This window comes from Pteronotus mesoamericanus, unplaced genomic scaffold (assembly GCF_021234165.1).
Source record: "Pteronotus mesoamericanus isolate MK-2021 breed Mesoamerican mustached bat unplaced genomic scaffold, CSHL_Meso_final scaffold_85, whole genome shotgun sequence".
Classification (NCBI taxonomy): Eukaryota; Metazoa; Chordata; class Mammalia; order Chiroptera; family Mormoopidae; genus Pteronotus; species Pteronotus mesoamericanus.
Window position 1 is genome coordinate 73291317 of NW_026555329.1, and position 17301 is coordinate 73308617.

The following is a 17301-nucleotide window of genomic DNA, read 5'->3' on the forward strand; positions in this document are numbered from 1 at the left end:
TGCAGCAGAGCTCCATGAGTTAGGAACCGTTTTCTCTCCACTTTACAAAGGAGCAGGCTAATGCATCTTTGCAACAAAGATTTATCAGGTTTTCCTGTGGTTGCTCCCAGTGAACATATTCATTACATAATTGCAGAAAACACCTTTCTAAAAAAGTTGTCCTAGACCATGAAAGGAAATGCTTGGAAGCGAGACCATCACAAGGCAAAATGTGTTCATTAGAATTGGTCTGGAAAGTGACAGTTCCCAAAGTTGGTTTTTCTTCCCCTCAGGGCAAGTCCATTCATTTTTAGGGATGCTGTAATATTTTCCAAATAGCTTAAATTTTCAATTACTGTTATTGAACAACATACCATACATATAGCAGGGTAGGAGCAGAAAGGGGAGGAAAAGAGATCTTGTAAAAAAAAAAAATTAAGAGAAAAAGATTCTAAAATTTTGAAGTAGCTATCATCGAATAAGAAGATTTTAGCTTCAGATCCTTGAGTTGATAGGTGTATGTGTTATCTGTGAACACCATCTATTTGTATTTAGGTCACCCCCCTTCATAAATATACAATGGACTGTAACACCCTGATTAACTGAATTCAATCAGAATATTTTGTATACTCTATATTTTATTAATGAGGAAGAACACAATTAAATGAGCATATGTTGGCAAAATATGAAAATCAAAACTTCTGTCAAGGTTGTCAGGACACAGGTTAGCCAAACCCTCAACCTTTGCCACCTCTGTGGAATATTGAGTCCTGACTGGGGTGGTTCAGGTTGATGACTAAGGCATTGGAATCATCTCTATCCTGAATGATTGGTTTGCCATTTCCGACGAAAGGGAAATAGTACAATTTTGAAATACATTTTAGGGGTAATTGATACCCAAGAAAATTTTTTTTAAACTCTTAGTAAACAAACAAACAAAGGGTTAACCAGAACACACATTTGTTTGGCCTTTTTGTTTCTTGTATATCCAGAATGATAATTGAACATTTACTGTACAAGGAAAAAGAAATGATAATAGAGTTAATATGATAATGCTATTACAGAACTCTGTGATATTCCATTGTTTTTTGGAAATTTTGGATAGCATACATATATGAAAGATTTCCTGAAAATGATGTCAAGTTATGGTCAGAGGACAAAATTGCCTCAGTTTTACCTGGTGGCAGTTGGAAATTTTGATATTTGCTATTTTCAGATCTTTTTCACCCAAAAAGCAATTTACCTAATTAGAGCTTTGATTGTGGGTAGGGAGTTATTTCTTAACTGTGAAAGAAAAATGAGTCAGCTTTTGTAAATTTATTTTTGTATACTGTTAAATAAATACAAGATTTACTTTTGATGCCTACATAAAATATCTTAGAATGACATATAAGGTGATTCCTATTAAAAATCATATCCATGTATTAATGTTTGCACATGTTAAATGGGTCAGGCCAATAGTAAGACCTAGTATTTGGACTTTGATGTGCAGGAACAGTTTATAATGGCAGTACATGGTCGTTGCTCACTGTCCTTAACTTTAGTCTCAACATAAGGCTATGCCCTAAACATCCCTTAATAAGAAATAAACATTTCTTATTTCATTATCAGCCTGTTCTGGCCCGTTTATTTCCTTTCAGATCATGTTTATATTTTCCATTGGTAACTCCTATTGGGATAAAGGATTCTGTAAATCTGTTACTTACTACAATAATTTAAAAAATTGATTTTAAAATTATTTCCTTTAAGCTTTAAGGTATATCCCTTTATTCTGTTCATTTTTTTCTGTCATATTTTTTAAAGTGATCATATCTCAGCTTTTGTATCCAGAGTGAAGTGTCTAGTTCCAAAGTGTGCAAATATTTGTCCCTTCTGCATATTTTTCTTGCCTTTCAGGGTCAGCCAAATCTGTATCCAATATTCTAGCTTGTCACATCCTTTTCATTTCTAATTCCTTGAAGATGCTACTTCAGTAAAAATATCTAGCCTCCCTTTTAAAAAAAAAAAAAAAATCCTTTCTAGTCAGTTTTCTTGTAGCTCTTTGTTTTGGATTTTTTTTTTTTTTTTGTATATTGAAAAACCATATATATGGAATGTGTCTGCTTAAATAGTAAACTTGAGTATAGGAATAAAGGATGTGACTTACCTTTCTCTTTGGTTTTTTTTATCTTTTGTTTGTTTTGGTTAAAATTAAAAATGTGGGATCCTAGCTGTGTGGTGTTTTCTGTTGCTGTTTTTTGGAAAACCATGTATTATAATAAACTTTCACTCTCCTCTGCTGGAAGTAAACCATGTAGTGTTTTCTCTTTGCAGCGATTTCATTTTTCTAGCTTTGTGTAAAAGTGAAACATACTCCCTGAATGGATATCCATTGACAGGATGTTGGTGATGTAGAGGTTGATACCGGGCCTCAGCAGAAAGCCAAGGCAGCTATAGGGAATCCAGTGATAACTCAGGGCAGATGATTAAATGCTGACTCTGAAATTAATAACCTAGGGATCCTTTTAGGAGCGTTTCTGGACCAAAGCAGTTAATCTTTGTTGGGAGGATCTCAAACTAGAGTTATAAGTGGGATTTTTACTTTTACCTAATTTTCTTGGGGTTCTTTTGCCTCTTGTTGAGTGGTGTGACCATACAATCAGTATTTACAGGTAAAGAGAGTCTGAATTGTTAAGTTCTTAATCACCAGGAAAACTATAGAACGTGTAAGAATCCATTAAAACCATAAATATTTACTACAAAACCAGCATTTCTTTCTACTTTTAATGCTTCTAACATTAATATTTGGAAAAGTTGGCTTTCATTATTAAACTTAAGGATATATTCAATTCTGAATTAGTACTAATACCTCTTATTTCTTTTCCCATTCACTCTGAATCAGAAGAAGCCCGTTCACACAGAAGACCCATTTAATGATGAGCATCAAGAGAGGCAAGAAGTGGAAATGTTGGCTAAGAAGTTTGAAATGAAATATGTAAGTATAATAAAGTGCTCGCTTAGGTAATTTTATCCTGTTGGCCTATTTTTCTGTGATTGGTTGAGAGGGCTTATAATGTCTGTTGTCCACCTTATCTGTTCTCATAAATTTAATCCAAATATGGTAAATGGTTATAGGTTTGTGATAGTTATAATAGCAGCCATCGTTATTTTATTCCTTCTAGAGTCAGGCAGTTTGCCTAACATATACTCTCTTCAGTCCTTATATCTGCAAGGTAAGCAGCACTGACAAAGGTTAAGGAACTGACCTAAGATCACGGAGTGGCAAGAGCTAGGCTGCGTATTCAGGTCTGCCCAGCTCTAATCCTTTGCCCTGTCTGCTGCTGTGGAGAATGCAAGCTTGGTGCCCTTGGTGTGGTAGTTCTCAACCCCTTCAGTCCCTTAAGAGTTAAGAGAATGAATGCATGTACTTCTGAGGCCCGTGGGATCAGAGTTAGTCAGAAGCAGCATGACATTTCTTTGAAAGTATCTTGTTTACTTTAACAATTTATGTACTTTTAATATTCTGTGTCCCAGTAGATTGGTGCTTGTTTTTTTTGTTTGTTTGTTTTTTTGTTGGGGTTTTTTTTTTTTTGGCACATAGCTTTTCTTTTTATTGTATTAGTGAAAGTTATACTTCAAACTGAAGCTAAGCAACATTAAAAATCAAGGATTAAAAACAAATGCAGCATACAAAGAACTTTATTTTTTAAAGGCTGATGCTTTTTCATTGTATGGATATATCACAATTTATTTAACCAGGCACCAAATAATTTAGGTTGTTTCCAAAAATTTGCTCTTGTAAATAGCGCTATAGTAAATTATTAGTAGCATGGCATTAAATCTTATAGGAGAGTCCTCGGATGGTACTTGACGTAGAAAAACCAGTGCTGTGAAATTGGTTGATGTGTGAAAGTGGGTTCCAAATAATTGGCGTGTATCTAGGCACTGCCATTGTGCAGGGGTAAAATGATACTTTTGTTCTAATCCAAACTAAGGGGCTGTATTTCTTTTCCAGATTTTTATTTCAGCTATTCATTTTCTTACTTTCATTCTAAGTAGAGATTTAAAGTGCCTTGCCTCATGAAGACTTTATGTGCATAAACTTGAAAGCAAGTCATGAATATTATGAATATTAAATATATATATGTTATAACAAACTATTTGGAACCTTTTAAGAAAATCATTAGGCTAAAAACGACCTGGCAGAGGATACTTCCTGTAGCTCTAGGCTGTCCCAAAAGATCACTCAAACAACAAAGGTTTATGTTGTTGTTCAGGGGGTAGCAAATTCAGATGTCTATATGTATATTTCTACATATGCTATGTATACGTGTGTGTGTGTGTGTATTTATATTTTAAGTAAAATAAGATCTTTTAAATATTATGTGTAAAATCTTGCAAAATGTTAACCCACCACAATTGGATTTTTTTTTATATATATATCTTATATATATATATATATTTTTTTGCTGTTGAGAAAAAAGAGAACTTGATTCTTCAAGGCTTATGAAACAAATAAAACTCGTATCCCTTCATACTATTTTTGTTTACTTCATATTATAATTTAGATGTCTTTGTCATTATTTCTGAAAGTTGCCGAAGGTTGCTTTCTAGCCCTTTGTTTCTTGGGACGAGAAAGGCAATTCCTAGTTAAATTTTGCGTATAAATAATAAACTATTTCAGCATTTACACAGGACACACAAAGGGGCATAACAGTTGCCCTCTCCTGGAAAAACTTTCAAAATAGTAAGACAAGAAGTATATGTGTAATACACAAATACAATGCCAAGCAGTTCCCATAGAAACAAATGACTCTCCTGTGGGGATTTGAAAGTGAGTGAAGGGCCATTTCTGTTCTTGAAATCAGAATGAATTTTGGAGACTTTGGTGCATTAATTGAGTGGATACCTACAATCTCCTGTGGAACTTCATTTCTCTGTAATTCCTGAAATAGCTTTTCTACCCTTTGTAGGATAGCAGTGGATGAGAGGCAGGTAGTGGAAGGAGCACAGGATAACCCAACTGGATTCGGATCCTGCCTTTCCCATATTAACACGGGCAACCTTAGTGAGGGCTCTTGGCTTTTTCCTGCGTTGGTACCTGTGAGAGGCACTAAGATCTGCCTGGCCAGCCTTACAGCACAAGGATTTTATCAACATCAGATGAAAAAAATAGAATATTCATGTTTGAAATATTGAAAGGGCTATCTATCTGTGAAGTACTGTCTCGTCAGTTAGACGCATCTCTCTTGTGGAATACTGCTCTTATTCTGTACATGTCATAAATTCTTTTTTAAACACGAACAACTATGGGATTTTTAACCTCTATTAATTGAATACCCCACTGAATACCCCTTCTTGAAGACCACAACGAATTATTTGGAACCTTTCATGAGAATCATCAGGGCAGAAAGGGCCTGGGAGAAGGTGCCTTGTCCAGGGTAGGCTCTTGCAAAGGGTCGCTTTTACACTGCACGTGAAGGTCTTCATTGACCTGTAGCTTACTGTCCTGTAGTTCAGGAGTAGCAAATTCAGATGTCCCCGAGATTTTTGCTGCTTAATCAGTGAAGTAGGCCAGAGAGACAATAAATGTGGGCAGTTGTCCCGGACAGCAGAGAGCACGTGCCCAGTCTGTCTGAAGGGCCAGCTGCGGCTCGGCTCTGTCCCTTGGTTACTTTGCAGGAACTTGGGCTTTGGTTCCTCTAGCATCTCTTTTTTTAAAATTTATTTTATTTTTCATGGATTTTATTGGGGTGACGTTCGTTAATAAAATTATATAGATTTTAGGTGTACAGTTCTATAATACATTATCTATTGTACTGTGTATTCACCAACCCAAGTCAAGTCTCCTTAACCTCTTTCTTTTAAATGTTGGTTTTTAATTAGAACACCTGGTGAGCCAAACAAAATACATCTGTGGGCCAGATTTTCAAGGCCTCGTTTGAAACCTGGATGCACTTGCTTTACTATTTTTTTCTAATATATTTAACTCATCATTCCATCTACTTTCACATTTTGCCCTTTCGCTGCTGCGAGCAGAGTGGTTGGTGGTATATGTGGGAGGATATGCTATTTCCATTGTGGAGGAAAATGTGTGTGTAAGAAGTTTCAAAGAACTGAGCAAGTTAATTCAACTGGGGGTTTCCAGGTTTGGGCAACAGTAATGGGTGATGTTAATGATGGGTTCTGTGGTTGATCGAAGGCCCAAGCGGCAAGTGTATGGGCTTTTTGTGGTCTTTCGCGTGTGTAGCTGTCGCTTGTGCTGGAGGGGGGTTGCATGAGTGGAGCAGGCTGCCGCTTAGGGGAGACGGGGAGGACGACCTAGAGGACAGGACGTGTCCTTTCTCTCGTAGTAGGTGTTTTGGGTAGAAGGATTGAGACAGATCTGGAAGTTGAAAAGCAGTGACAACAGAAATTACAGGGAGTGCAGACTTGTAGAAGGAGCACCCCGTATTGAATGCTCTCTGGTTTTCTTTTCCTGTTCTCTCCTGCTTTTATTGCCTGTGTCCTATTTCCTGTTGGGTTGGTCTTTTGGTGATATGACAGTGCATATTCAACATCAATTGCGAAATGTTTTTTGGGGAGACAGGAGCATGACCTAACATTTACTAACTTGGTTATTGAATATAAATCTTATTAAATAGCTAAGTTCAAGTTTTGACATCACTATTACTCTATGAGGAGGAAAGCAGGATACAGTTTAAGTAGCCTCTCTGCCTTTCCTTGTTCCTAGTTTTAAGGCTCCAAATATTTAGGCTAAGTATCCTAGTTTCCAATTCAGTTTTTAGATGCTTTCTAAGTTGAGTATGCTTTTTCTGAGGTCATGTATATTCTGGAACAGGGAATAAGGTTGGGTTTGGTGGGTATAGATTTGTTCTCTAAGCCTGTTAGGTCAGATGGTTGGAAGATAACTTTTAGTGTTCCTTTTTTTTTTCCTCACTCTGTTAACCCTGCCATCTTGAAAGATCATGCTATCCTAGAATTGGGTAGAAATTCAGTACTAAATGAAGGCACTTAGAATGGAAGTTTGTACCTAGCAGGGGCTCAGGTAAAACGATTTGAATCTGAATGACTTGCTGAATAGGAAGACTTGTGGGGCCAGACATTTATTGGCATTTATGAGACCACCTTATGACTTTAAAATCTGCTTACTATACTATGTAGACTTTGAGTACCACCCAATTTGATGCTTAATTCGATGTGATTTTGGACTCTCAGAGTCTAGCTTCGTATTTATTTTAAAGGGGAAGGATAAAGGTATGTGATGGTATGAAGCTAATTTCTGAGTAGCCTTTATAAATAAAACAGTTGATCAAATGGAATTAACATTGCTTTTACTCAAAAACAAAGTATATTCATAAAAAGTCTTGATTTTCTTTTGGTGTGGCTTTTAAAACTGATTTTGTCCACATAGCTTTTAAAGAATGGCAATATCTTAGAATAACTATGTTATTTCCAGTGTGTGACTTTATAGTAGGTACTACTCAATTGTGTGGAAAGGATTTCTATTTTTATACTTAAGATAATTATGGATTGCTTAAAATGTGTCCTCAAATATGGGACTGACACACGTGGATGTTGAAAAGCATTTATGTGCTCTCCTGGGAGTTTTAAGAATTCCGTCAGTTATTCATATTGTTAGTCGATCATCTGTCTACATTTGCCAAGGGTTTTTGGGAACTCCTTGGCTGGTTTTCCTGTTTGTTTTGGCCTTAATGTTGTGTCTGGTCACTAAGGATCAACTTGGTAGGAAGGATTCTCTGGGTAAAGCAGTTTGGGCAAACTTATTACTACCACTGCGACAAAATAAATTCTACTAATAAAGAACGAATGACTGTGTATTTAGTTTCTGTAGACCAACAACAGTATGATATTACATATACAATAAAAACATAAAATAACATTTTGAAAAAAACTAGTGGGGGGTGTTAAGGAGGAATTCTCAACTCGAATAGTAGTTTCTTTATTGCAGTTAATGATTGTAATCACTTGCCATGACATGCCCTTTTAATTCCTTGGCCTCTTTGAGCTGAGTAACTCCCTTCAACTTCCTTAAATCCCTTAGGAACAATTGAGGATCAACAGTTTTTAGGGTATTTGGGGGGAAGGCCCTCTATCCATAAGTGGTGATTATAGAAATCTGAGTGTACTATTTCTGTGCCGTGAAATCAGCTCTTGGCTGTCTTTCCACTGACTTAGATCTCTACCATTTTCTATTGGTAGGTTAAGAAAATCAGCAGTTGGAGAAAGATTAGGTTGTGACAGGACTGGGACAAATAGGGAGGCTTTGTGACCAGGAGATATTTTCTTCTCAATTATAAGACTGGAGTCTTAGCAATTAGTGTCATGTTTACTCTGTCTTCCATAGGTGATCAATGAGTGTTCGTTACTAGTTTTATATTAGATTTCTTATGTCCTGGAGGCAATAGGCGGTACTGTACCAAGAATATCTTGTTTATTTGTATGTTTCCATCTTAATGTTACAGTGTAATCAGACTGCATTGGCTTGAAACACTGACTATCAAGTTAAGCAGGTACTAATGACTCAATAATTTTCTTCTGAGTCATCATCCTAGGGGAATAGGTTTAAAGGAGTTTCTTCCTACTAAATGTAGCAAAAATTCAAGGTATTTTTTTTAATTTCAAAAATACATTTTATGTTTTTATAAGATGTAATTATTGTGCAAACTGTTAATATCAACCACAGAGATCCAGAAAATTTATGGAGGCTTTGATTCTGCTGCAAGGAGTATTCTTGCTAAGGATGCTGAAAAAGAGAGCACTTCAGAATAAGCCTAGTAGGGAAGACAGTGTAAAATAACCCTTTGCCAATCTAGTCTGAGTTCTTTTAGGTGAAATTTTAATATTTGTGAATTAACTGGTTTGTGCCTTTGGGCAGCTGCCAGAAGTTTCGTTCCAGTTTGTACTATTTGCATGTCACTGACTTTTTGCATAATTGGGGAACTGGGGAACTGAGGTTGGGGAGTATAAAAGGGTGTGTGTGGGGGGGGAGCCTGTGTGAGGGAAGTTTCCAGGTAAGGCTAGAGGTGAGAGAAAGTACACTTGAGGCCAGAAAATGGGTGGCGTCTGATAAGGGAGGTCACTCGAGTGCCTGACAGTAACTGCTTTGTCAGGAAGCCAGTGTAGGTAGAGCGACCCGGGCAATTGGAGAGGGATTTAAGAAAGAGCTACTCAGGCCTGGGGCGTGTCGCGTAAATGTTACCCAGAGCCCTTTCCCACAGTGGGGTTGGAGTCAGTAACTGAACGCCGTTGAACAAGTGGTGGACCAGACCTGAGAAAATAAAATTCCTTGAATGGGTAACACATGTACTTTATAAAAAACTCAAAAGGTATGAAAGGTAATGTAATGAAAAGTAAATCTTCCTACCCCTGACTCCCAGCTAACTGGTTTTCTCCCGGAGGTCATCCCTGTTTGAGTTTTTTGTCCCAGAGGTCTACGTGTATGTAAACATTTAAGTATTTCAAAGATTTTGTTCACTGTAAAGAATGTGTAAGTACAGATGAATAAAGAGAAGGAAAGAAAAATCCCTTAATCATCTCTAAGCCCCCTGCCAGGCATAACTGCTGTTAGTTTGGTCATTATCCTTTCAGAGCTTTTAATAATGCATGTGTGCTTACATATTTGCTCTCTTGCACTTAAAATTTTTGTAACGCGTGTTTTAATTGCCTGAGTAATACTGGAGTACAGTCCTGTTATTAGAAACAAATTCAAGCGTACGTATTAAGCCAGAGCTTTCCTTTACCCCTGTCTCCAGTTACATCCTTTGTCCATTGGTAATGACCATAGTTATTATCTGCTTGTTAGGATTCTTTGAGCATTTTATATATGTGTGCTTTGACACATTGATGTGTTGTGATTTTCATAAATGAGTTCTCACTGTTTGTATGATAGTTGGAAAAGCAGTATCTTGTTATTTTAATGTTGTCTCCAATATTAACAGATTGAACACTTTCAGATGCTTAGAGAACATTAATATTACCTTTTCTGTGAATAGCCTGAACTCTACATGACATTTGGTAAACTGCTTTTGTTGCCTTCTGTAATATGAAATATTCCTTGACCATGTTGTTTTAAATTGACTATAAACATTGAATGGATATGTCATAATATATACAGTTGATACTTTTATCATTGTTACGGTGCTATAATTAATATAATGTGTCTTAAATTTGTATGATCCTTTTTGAGAAGCATTTTGGTCAGATTATTACAATTAAGTAAAGCTTTAGACATTTTGTTTGCCATCATTGATAAGATTTACATTTACTTAGTTAATTAACTGCATATATTAGATTATGGACTCAGAACTATTAACAACAGTTCTAGTTTCCTGTGGTAACTACTGGTCACCTTGACTAGACTTACCATATTTTGATGTGTATAATGCGTAACCAAGGTTTTGTGTGCATTGTATATGTGATTATTATGCCCATGATATGTAATCATTGTACCCATGTATAATATGCATCCTTATTTTTCCCTCAAAAGTTTGGGCAAAAAGTGCACATTTTACATATGCAAAATATGGTAAATGCTCCTAAATCTCTAATTATACATAAGTCACTTGTACTTCTGCCTATGTCTGATTCGCCCATTACAACAGACCTGTTCTGTTTTTTTTTCCATGTTCCCTAGGTAAATCTTACAGGCAGCTATTTTTTTACCTAGATAAAAAAATATGTTAGGACAGCAGAAAAAGACCATTGTGATTTTTAAGTAGAAAGCATGAAGGAGAAAAGATTTAAAACTTGGGCTGAGCTGTGAAGGTGGAAGAATTCAGAAAGGTTTAAGAGATTATTCCAAATAAGGGGAAGGGATGAAAAAAGATAAGAAATGTGTTTGGAGAGACTGAATGGATCAAAGATGGAAAAGTAAGGAAGAAGTTGGATAGGTAGTTTGAGTCAACATGTAAGAAGCATTTAACTAATGCCATAGTAAGGGTTTTAGATTTATCTTATAAGTAGGATGCTTTCAAGGCATTTTGAGCAGAGGAATGATACAAATGGTATTTTAGAAATATTAATTAGGGGATATTATGTAAGATAAATTGAGGATAAATATGACAGAGGAGAGGCTAATTAAGACATTCATTACATTTAACTGGAAACAATAGCCAGCATTACAGCCGTGGGAGAATGGAAAGAAAGCTTTAGGTGTGAATAATCATACGAACAAAAGTTTGTGGAGGGAGAGTGTTTTGAAGTAGAAATAGTCACAAGGGGTTTTAAAAATCAGCATTATTGAAATAAAATTAAATACAGTTCATCCGTTTTAAGTGTGCAGTTTGATGAGTTTTGACAGATGCACGCAGTCCTGTAGCCACTGCCACAGTTGTGATACAGAACAATTTCACCACCCTAGAAAGTTCCCCTTTATTTCTCTGTAGATAACTGCTCCCTCCAGCCCTGACCTCTGGCAACCTCTGATGTACTTCTTGTCACTGTTGGTTTTTGGAAGTTTATTTTTTTTTGCCTTTTCTAGAGTTTCCTATAAAGGGAATCTTACAGTCTTTTGTGTCTGGCATCTTTCACTTAGCATAATGCTTCTGAAATTCACCCATGTGTTGCATGTGTCAGCAGTTCCTTCCTCTTTGTTCTTCTTGAGTAATAATCTGTTGTGTGGCGTTTGTCACCAGCCTTTATTTATTTTTATCATCAGCTTTTACCGTTTTAGTGAATAATAAAGTTTTAAGGCAGAAAAGCAGAATGAATGAAATGAGGATGTGAAGCGGGAGGAATCGCCGTCGATGAGTGACGGGGGGGCGGGGGCGCGACAGTGTGCAGTTGGGTGTTGGCAGCAGGAGCCCCCCGCCCCCTCCCGTCACTGCCCGGGAATGGGACCCGGAGGCTCCAGGTCTTCTCTGATGGAACTTGAATGGAGTGGCACTGGGAGTCAGACAGCCAGGAATTTGAAGATTGGTCCTGTTACTTTCTGCGTGAGCCTAGACAAGTTAGCTGTCTGTTCCAAGCTTTAGTTTTTCCCCATTTGTCAAATGTGGAATAATGGATAGTTGTACTTAGTATAAGCGCTAATGCACAAAGTTAGTGTTCAGAGAATGGTAACTGTCATCGTCGTCATGGTAGGTACTTAACTATAATTTTATGTCCCCATAGCTTGTGACTTCCTTGTAAATTACCTGCATGTTTTTCCTTCATAACTGATCCCTTCCCCAACTGTGTTCATTCTCCACCACCACCGCCAGAGTGATCTTGTCAAGCACTAATCTTGTCAGGTTACTTCCTGGTTCTAAACCTTTCAGTGGCCCCTACAGGTAATTATAGTTTCACTCGTCCTCGTTGGAACTTAAGTACCTCAGGAAAGCCTTGATTAGGTCTTCTGTTTAAAAAGTCTCGGTACCACTTATATTTTTCATTCTACCATTTATTGCAACTGTATAATTATTTAAAAAATTTTTCTCCTCTCCACAACACATGGATAAAAAATCCATGAAGGCTGGTACTTGATAGGTGCTACGTAAATTTGTTAAGTAGATGATGTTGTTTTAATTTCCTTGAGGACAAGACTTAAATTTAAATTCCTTCTGACATTTAACATGTCAGCTTTCTCTACTGTAAGCCCTAACATACTTTTGCATCTAAGCATTGGTTCAGAATAAGCTGTATAACTAAGTAGAATTATCATATTAAATATGATGGCTTTAAAAAATTATTTTAGTATATGTATATTACGACATTAATGCTTCATTGAACATTTAGGAAACATGGAAGAGGCAAATGAAGAAAATGTGAGAATGTAGCAAAATTTCTTGGCAGATGCTTTCAGATTGCTTTCCAAAAGAATTTTTTTTTTAAATGTCCCATTCAGGTTTTTTTTTTTAAAGATTTTATTTTACTTATTTACTTTTTTAGAGAGAGGGGAAGGGAGGGAGAAAGAGGAAGAGAAACATCAATGTGTGAGAGATACATGATTGCCTCTCACATGCCCTCTACTGGGGACCCAACCTGCAACTGAGGCATGTGCCCTGACTGGGAATTGAACCAGCGACCTTTCGGTTCTCAGGCCAACACTCAGTCCACTGGGTCACACCAGCCAGGGTCCCAAAAGAGTTTTTATCAGTGTATTCAAGGCAGCAGTGTTTGAGTAGTCCTAGTTCTTCTCCATTTTGTCAGAATTTTCAAAGTTTGTAATTTGATAGGTGAAATTATTATCTTAATTCCATTTATTTGATTTATTAATTGGGCTCCATGGAGTTGTAATGCTGTCTTTTTCATGTTAAAGTCTAATATAGTAGGTTCAGTTTCTGAACATTGCTGTGTATTTATCTGTTTATTCTTATATTCTTGCCATATCTATTTAAACTCATGTAACTTTAAATATATTTAATATGTGACTGAACTAGTCCTCTTCATTAGTTTTTGTCTGTGAGTTTTTATATTCTTCCTAGAGCTTTTTCTCTTTTAAGGGGTGAAACAGTTTTTTTCATGTATTTAACTGCTTATGTGTGACTTTTTCAATAAAATAATTCCTATCCTAGAAGTAGGTCTTTTTTCTTCCTCTGACTTCTGATTCTCACCCAGTTTTCCCCAATGGTAATATCTTTTATGTAAGTATATTTATCAAAACTAGGAAATAGACCTCGGCACAAAAGCATTAGTTAGGCTACAGACCTTATTTAGATACCAGTTTTTGCATGCACTCATTTTTCATTTTCTTGTATGTTTATAATTCTATAACATTTAAAGAAATCAGAATAGTTTGGATTACTAGGAAAGTTGCAAAGATAAGAGTTCCTATATAGCCTTTGCCCACTCTCCCCTAGAACATCTTACATTTGTGTAGTACATTTGTTACATCTTAACAAACCAACATTGGTATGTTATTGCTAATTAAACCGCATGCTTTCTTCAGATTTTACTAGTTTTCTCCTACTGTTCCAGTTTCTAGATACCATTCAGAGTACAACGTTACACTTAGTCGTCTCATCTATACTGGGACAGTTTTTCATATTTTCCTTGTTTTTGACAGTCTTGATAACTTTGAGGAATGCTGGTCAGTTGTTTATTGAATGTCCCTCAAATTAGTTTGTCTGACATTTTCCTCACTGTTAACCTGTAACTGGGATTATAGGCTTTTGAGAGGAAGAGCACAAAGGTAAAGTGCCATTTTTATCGCACGATATCAAGGTTACATATTATCAACGTGACTTATCACCGTTGATGTTGACCTTGATCACCTGGCAGAGGTAATGTTGGCCAGGTGGTTTAACGTAAGATTACTTTGGCTCCTCTTTCATACTGTGCTCTTTGGGAGCAAGTCCTTAAGGACAACTTACATTCAAGGTGTCAGGGACTTAAATTGTCCCCTGGAGGGGACATTATCTACAGAAATTACTTGGGATTCTTCCCGCAGATGTATTTTAACTTTATGGAAATAGTATGAGTACTGAATCAGTCTAACGTATTTGTTCTTTGCAGGGTGGGAAACCCCGTAAACACCGGAAGGATCGGCTACAAGATTTAATTGATATAGGCTTTGGCTATGATGAGACAGATCCATTTATTGATAACTCAGAGGCTGTGAGTAATGTGTCTTTAATATAGCAGTAATTTTTTGTTTATTTGGGATAGTGGAAGTCAAGGGTAGAGTAAAGTAAGTAAAATAGTTCATTGAATGTTTTAACAAACTAATCTATTGATGTACATCTAAATTGTTTTCAGTTTTATGTACTTAAAAAAAATCGAGTCCCTGTGTAAGGTGCTTATCTTTGTGTACTTGAGTAACTGTGTAAGATAATAACAGAGTGCAAGTATATGTGTTGGATAAATTTTTAGCAGTGGAATTTATTGATCAAAGGGTATTTACATTTTGAATTTTTATTGATATCCCCAAACTTGGGCCAGGTATATTTTAAAATGACTTGCATATGAGAATCATATGATCTTGAAGATTGGAACTACTGGGTTAAAGTTTATCTGGAAGACATCTTTAAAATGTACTTAACTTTTTTTATTGCTGCCAAGACTTAACTACTGTGGTGGTAATTAAATGCCAGCCCTTATCACCAGCCCGTTTTGATTAAACCCTATGGCTGTTCTTCTGGAATCCTCTCTCTCTTATAAAAGGAAGAGGAATTTAAAGGAAATGAAAGTGAAATAGAATAGAATTTAAGGACTGTGGCAGTCCTTGATCACTGCAGATAAAGGAGGGCATGTTGTGTTTTGGTAGGTAAGAGTCTTACGTTCTTCTCAGTGTACTAGAGTAGTCTAAATGCTGAGATTATGTTATTCCCTTCAGCGTGCAGTGATTACACAGAGTATATAGAAAGCGACACTGAGGTGGTTATTATGCGACCCACCTATTAATACGTCTTTCCTATTACTACAGCGGGTGGTTGCACAGATGACGACAAAGCCTATGGCGGTAGGAGAGTGATAGGGAGGACTTTGAGCACGATGCATGATGGGTGCCCTGCCATAGTTCTGAGTTGGAGTCTCTGGTGTCCTGACACGAGCTGGTTAACCCTGCAGGCAGCCTGGTCTGTAGGAGGAAAATGCTGCCGGCACCCTTCAGAGTAGAGGTTGTCAACGAGTAAGTCAGGGCCCGGCATAGTTTCAAGAGTCTTGACATGGACCAGGAGCAGGTCTTCTAGCATCACCCACTTTTCTCTGCTATGATTGCCTTGCCTGGCAGAATTCCTCTGAGACTCAGAGAAGATGGTGACATGCTGAGAAGCATAAAGCATGTATAAAGCATTAGCGTTATAGTTAACATTATATGTAAAGTAGGTTTCGAATTCTAAATAACCCAGGAAGGAACTTAGCCATATATAAATGGACATTTCAGGTACTGAGGCTTACATAAACAGCATTTTTCAAAATTAGTAAACTTAATTTAAGAGTGGTTTTAGGTTCACAGCAAAATTGAGCAAAAGGTACAGAGATTTCTTGTTTATTTCCTGTGCTCATACATGCACAGTGTACCCCGTTGTCAACATTCCCCCACCAGAGTGGTACATCAGTTACAGTCGATGAACCTACATTGACATAGCATCACCCAAGGTCCTTAGTTTACTTTAGAACTCACACTAGGGGTTGTACATTCCACAGGTTTTCATAAATGTATAATGACATGTACCCATCAGTACAAGACCATACAGAATAGTTTCACTGTCCTAAAAAAATCTCTGCCGTGTTTGTCCCTCCCGTGTCCTGGCAGCCACTAGTGGCAGCCACTAATCTTTTACTGTCTCTATAGTTTTGTTTTTCATAAACAGCCTTTTAAATATGTTCTTTTGTAGTATTCAGAATTTTCTAATAAAGTGCTTTTCAAAGATACTTTTGCAGTCCATAGTTGGATTACGTACCAATGTAGAGAGTGGCCAGCAGTTGTAAAGGAAGTGAAATAGAAGAGAGTAGGAGCTGTCATAGTAACCACTGGCGGGCTCTGCGAGGTTGGTCATGTGCGTGTGTGCGCCTGGGCACTGCGTTTGGATGTGTGGTATGTTCGCCACCTGGGTTGCGGTCAAGAAAATTTGAAAGCCACTGCTTTAATAAATAAGGAGAAATTTTGTAGGTATAATTTGTATAAAAGTTATACAGTTAGTTACCTTATAGGACAAGGTATATCACGGTTTAATGAAAGGCAATTGAACTTAAAATTCAGGTTGTCTATTGACTTGCAAAATAGTTGTGCATTGTTACTTTAACGGATTATTTGGGTGTTTTTATGAGATAATTCAGACATAAAACAATTGTGATCCAACCAAATGATTCTCTGTTCTGCTCTTGATTATATTGCCAATAAACTTTTATTGTTCTTATATTATTTGCTAGAGAGTGAAAATAATCTGCTTATAATTAATTTTCAGAATCTTGTATGACTTAATGCCATAAGTACCTGAAAGTAAATGATTTTGAAGATTACTTTGAGTCTCACACTTAGATGCTGCCAAATTTTTAAAAGACTGAAAGAAAATATTCATTATTATTAATAAATAATATTATACCAGGGGCGAGTAACACTTTTATTTAGGTTGTCTCTTAAATTTCACTAGAACTTTCTCCTGTTTTACTGTCCCAGAATATTGATGCAAAGTGATTTCCTCTAGGTCACAATAGTTGGTCATCAGCAAAGGATCTAAATCCATGCCTCCTGATTCTCAAGTTTAGTGCTCTATTGCCTCCTAACACATTCTGCCTGAAGGGATAAATAAAATCAGCATAGTTTGTCCTCCTGAAGAGTGCTCTTCGTGGGGAGCTCGGCAGGGTACTGCAGAAGACACTTGCTGAGCGCGCCCACACTTGCCCCCAACAACCCGGCGATGGGGCGGGCCGCTGAGAGCTGCGCGGGGGTGTGGCAGG

The 17301-nt window shown here is 36.9% G+C and overlaps 1 protein-coding gene across 2 annotated transcripts in view; it reads left to right on the forward strand.

Annotated features, from left to right (window-relative positions):
* Positions 1-17301, forward strand: part of UBN2 (ubinuclein 2) — a 61426-nt gene that overhangs the window by 2302 nt on the left and 41823 nt on the right. Inside the window, exons 2-3 of one of the 2 annotated variants that reach the window (XM_054564341.1) lie at positions 2861-2953; positions 14416-14517. In XM_054564341.1, the coding sequence (XP_054420316.1) occupies positions 2861-2953; positions 14416-14517 (195 nt within the window). The remainder of the gene's footprint in view (positions 1-2860; positions 2954-14415; positions 14518-17301) is intronic. The other variant, XM_054564342.1, reaches the window with a different exon arrangement.